The following is a 4,521-nucleotide window of genomic DNA, read 5'->3' on the forward strand; positions in this document are numbered from 1 at the left end:
CATATCATTTTCATTAAATGAAACAAAGCTGAAATAAAAGAAAACGTAAATGATGATAAACTTTCAAAAACATTAAAAATTAGAAATGTTGCTTGGCAACTAACTGAAATAAACAAGTTTAAGTTGAAAAACTAAACTGAAATAAAAATAAACAACAATAAAAGCACATAAATGACTAAAACTGAAAGTGAAAATAAAAAAATACAAAATATTAATAAATATTATAATAGTATACATCTACACTGCTTTAGAAGTTAGTTGTTCAAAGTTGTTTAAAGAAGAGCAACATTCAATAAGCTTTCCTTTAGTATGTTAATATCGCTTCCTTTTTTTAAATTCATGCATGTCAGATAAGGAAAAAAAGGTCTGTCAACTGATCTTGAAAATATTAACTTTTATAACTTTTTTTTGATAACTGATAACAGAACTGTCATCATTAGTCAAAGAACAGAAGAACAGCACTGAACCAAGTTAAAATGTTTCCTTTTCTCTTTGACATTTAAAAAAGGGCAGGAAAATAAGATTCTGAATAATCTTTGATTTCTTGGGACCAAATCACTAAGGATATTACATAATTACTTTAAGCCAACAATTTATGATGAGGGAGCAAATTTATGTTGCACATTGTTGCACAATAACCCTTCAAAAAAATAGTAAACAATTTGCTTAAGCTAAATAATTAAATAAATTCATCAAATATTATGAAAAGTAAATATTGCTTAGCATAGTATGATTTAGAGCAGTGGTCACAACCCAAAAATGGCTTCTGAATCTGATTAGAAAGGGTTACGGAAAGCAGGGGGGAAAAATGCTTAATGCGAATAATGAAACTACTTTGAGATTCAGCTTCTGTTATTAATAATAAAAACACATGAACAAAATAGTGAGAAAAGAGTAAGGCCATGTTTTTAAACATTAAAGTCAGAAGAACATGCTTTAGCTGCTTTAAAACTCAAACACACATCCATCCGTTCTCTTTTGTTCACTTTCACACACACACAGCTTGCTAATATATATGATACCATATCCCTTCTCTTTCTCAAAAACAAACCCTTTAATTATCTTCTCTCTCACGCTCACACACACACACACACACACACACACAGACACACGTTAAATCTCATTCCTGATCCTCAAAGAACACCTTGTCCATGGCGTGGCCGACCTTTTGTACTTTCTTCTCTTTGGCGTCAGGACCCAGGTTGGCTCGGGCCAGACCCAGCCAGTATTTCTCAGTCCGTGTTTGATAATCCGCAAGCGCTTCTCCGGCCTTTACTGGAGGATGGTCTGCATCTGATAGAGAGATACAGAGAAAATGTCAACACCTGTCCAGGGTACCACTTTAAAAATCTATAAACTTTTCGGCACTTTATGTCCGAAGTAAATCCCGGGAGCTGAAGTAGTGAAATGGAGATACTCTGAACACGGAACGCCACCGATGTGGATGATGAGGCAACAAAGTCTCTTTGTTTAGCATACTACCTAACCACGAAGCAGCCACAAGCTAACAATCAGTGATGTTATTACAACTGATAAGCGAAACTGGCATCTAACAATAATGAATTTAAGCGAGAAGGACCCCAAAGCAAAACACACAGCTCTGGTTGTCAAAGAGAATCAGTGGATGTTGACCTGGGTCTTGGCAGCTAAACCCTTTGTCATCTGCTCATGTCTACCTCATGGACCTGACCCAAATCATGGCCTTGATCATTAAAGGAAAATGTATGTGTCCACCCTCAGGGATGAGCTTTCAATCTCATAAATAGGCATCATTTTGAACTGTCTGAAAGTAAACATTAAACTTTACTATCTAAATACTTTTCTCCTTCACAAATGTGTCCGAAATGCAAAATTGGCATTTCCAAAATACACACCTTCTTCACTCTCCTCGTCGGAATCCTCCTCTTCCTCATCATCTTCCTCATCATCACCACCCTTTGCTTCTTCTTCATCTTCTGATTCTGATTCTTCCAGCCACTCCTGCGTCTCTGTAATAAGAATTAAGTGCTCGAGTGTGGCTTGTTTCTTATACTTTTTTGTACTGAACTATTTGCAATACAACATATAGATAAAACAACAGAACGATAGATAGATAGAGAAACAGACAGACAAACAAACGATAGATAGAACAAACGACAGATAGTGAAACCAACAGACAATGTTGCCAACTTCAAAGATTTATAGTGGAATTGGGCTACTTTTACACTTTTGCTGCGGGTTGTTTTTTAGTCTGCGGTTTAAAGTGGTCTCACCCCCACCCCCCATAACATGTTTTCGACGGACCCCCAACAGAGGGAAAACTGCATAAAAAATAAGAATAATTGTAGTTTTAATAGCAATTGGGCTTTGGGTTTTGTTTCGCAGACCTGGCAACCCTGCCGACAGACAGACAAACAAACGATACATAGAACAAATGACAAGAGACAGACAGACAGACAGACAGACAGACAGATAGATAGATAGGAGTCAGAGAGACAGACCGATAGATATTCAGAGACAGACAGATAGACAGACAGATAGATATTCAGAGACAGACAGACAGACAGATAGACAGATAGATAGATAGATAGATAGATAGACAAACAGTTTTATTCTGAAAGAAGCTAAGGGAATATCTTTCCACTTACTGGGGTCCATTTCCACTAGAACGTCCCACTGGTCCATCTTATGCAGGTCCAGGCTGTAGAGATCGCTGAGTGTGAACTGTCGATCTCCCACCTCAAACATTCCACCGTACAAGTACAACTTGCTGTGCTTCACCATTGCCATGGCGCTGGAGCGAGGACAGGGCTCCACCAGGGGAGCCATTGCAGCCGCCTCCTCCTCTTCGCCATCCTCCTCCTCCTCCTCCTCCTCCTCCTCACTGTCCTCCTCTGCCTGTGCGGCTGGAATCACTTCCTTGATGGTCATAACCGTTCCATCCTCAGCCATGATCTCTTTAATAATCTCAGTGGGACCTTGTGGCTCCTCCTTCTCCCCTTCAGTTTCATTTGTCTGTTCTCCCTTCTTCCCACGGCGCCTCTTCTTCTTTTCTGACTTGTTGCCCTGCCAAGAAAAAGACAATGTATATATTAATCTTTTTTGGGCTTTATTTAGAGGCTTTACTAAATCGAAACATCATGCCAACCTTTAGCTGAGCAGGAAACCACCGTTTTTTGTTGATATCATAAAAGTAAAGGTCATTAAAAAAGTCTCCTTCCAGAGACTCCTCATCTTCCTCATCACAGACGCCACCGAAGAGCAGCGCCCGGCCCCCGGGGCCCACCGCCAGAGAGAAGCCAGACCGAGGAGGGGGCTTGACTCCTGAAGGGTTCACTCGCGTCCATGTCCACTTTTCTGCAGGACAAGAGCAAAAAATTGAACAAATCTTTTTCAGACATGGAAAAGAAAGTGGATTTTCCAAACAAAAAGGAGAAATGGAGAGAAAAGCAGCCCACGTTAAACAAGCGATGACCGTGGAGGCTCTAATGATGGTACCTTGCTCTTCTTTGCCTTCCCTCCTCAGCAGGAACATGTCAGAATGGATGGTTCCTTTATCCACATCCTTCTTCGCTCTCTGGAAGAGAAAGGCAGCCATTACCACCTACGTCTGTTTACTCTCGTGGGTTTACTCAAGGACAAGCTCCTGGAAATGACACTATACCTCGTTCTCTGTGTAGAGCAGTTGCAGTTGCCATCAACATGCTCTTGCAAAATGAAGCCAAGTGTAACACAGCTTAACTAATGATGGACATATAAGGTGTGAACAGTTTTAAATCCATTACACTTTAACCTCAAAGGCCACATGTCTATATATGGAGGGAGGATGTTCAAAAAAATGAACCATCTTCAATTCAATTGTTGAGGTTTTATGTATTTTGTGACATAAGCATGCAACAAATAGTTATGACCATACGAATTAAGCTACTGTAAGCTATTCATGTGACCGGACATCAGTAGGATTCTATATAAATGTGGCAAGTTGCTTAGCAACTGTATGCTAAAAAATAAAAGTACCTTGACACTATCATGATTTATTGGACATAGTACTACCATGGTGTTTTTCCATGTACCATGACAATATGTTTATTATACATGATTTAGTAGTACCACTGTATTCTTAGTATCTATAGATCAAAAGTACTATGATATTATGATATCATCACTAACTTCATGAACTACATTAACTGAATAAATACAGTAAAAACAGTAATATTGTGAAATATTATTACATATTAAAATAACTGTTAACATATTTTAAAATGTAGTTTATTCCTGTGATGGCAAAGCTGAATTTTCAGCATCATTACTCCAGTCTTCAGTGTCACATGATCCTTCAGAAAACATTCTAATATGCAGATGTGCTGCTCAAGAAACATTTATTATTATTATCAATGTTGAAAACTACTTAATATATTTGGTGAAAACGATAGATTTCCACAAATTATACATTTTTATATATATTTTTAGAATTCTTTGGTGAAAATAGAAAGTTCAAAAGAACAGTTGGAAAAAAAGGCTGTTTATCTAAAAATTTAACCC

At 38.2% G+C, this 4,521-nt stretch overlaps 1 protein-coding gene across 1 annotated transcript in view; it reads right to left on the reverse strand.

The window, feature by feature from the left end:
* Nucleotides 1–377: 377 nt before the first annotated feature.
* The window catches only part of klhdc4 (kelch domain containing 4), an 8,841-nt gene continuing 4,697 nt past the window's right edge, over nucleotides 378–4,521 (reverse strand). The window contains 5 exon segments of the mRNA XM_016441038.1: nucleotides 378–1,293; nucleotides 1,875–1,988; nucleotides 2,628–3,045; nucleotides 3,128–3,336; nucleotides 3,478–3,556. Coding sequence (XP_016296524.1) covers nucleotides 1,121–1,293; nucleotides 1,875–1,988; nucleotides 2,628–3,045; nucleotides 3,128–3,336; nucleotides 3,478–3,556 — 993 coding nt within the window. The 3' untranslated portion in view covers nucleotides 378–1,120.

This window comes from Sinocyclocheilus anshuiensis, unplaced genomic scaffold (genome assembly GCF_001515605.1).
Source record: "Sinocyclocheilus anshuiensis isolate Anshui unplaced genomic scaffold, SAMN03320099.WGS_v1.1 scaffold115, whole genome shotgun sequence".
In the NCBI taxonomy this organism is placed as follows: domain Eukaryota; kingdom Metazoa; phylum Chordata; class Actinopteri; order Cypriniformes; family Cyprinidae; genus Sinocyclocheilus; species Sinocyclocheilus anshuiensis.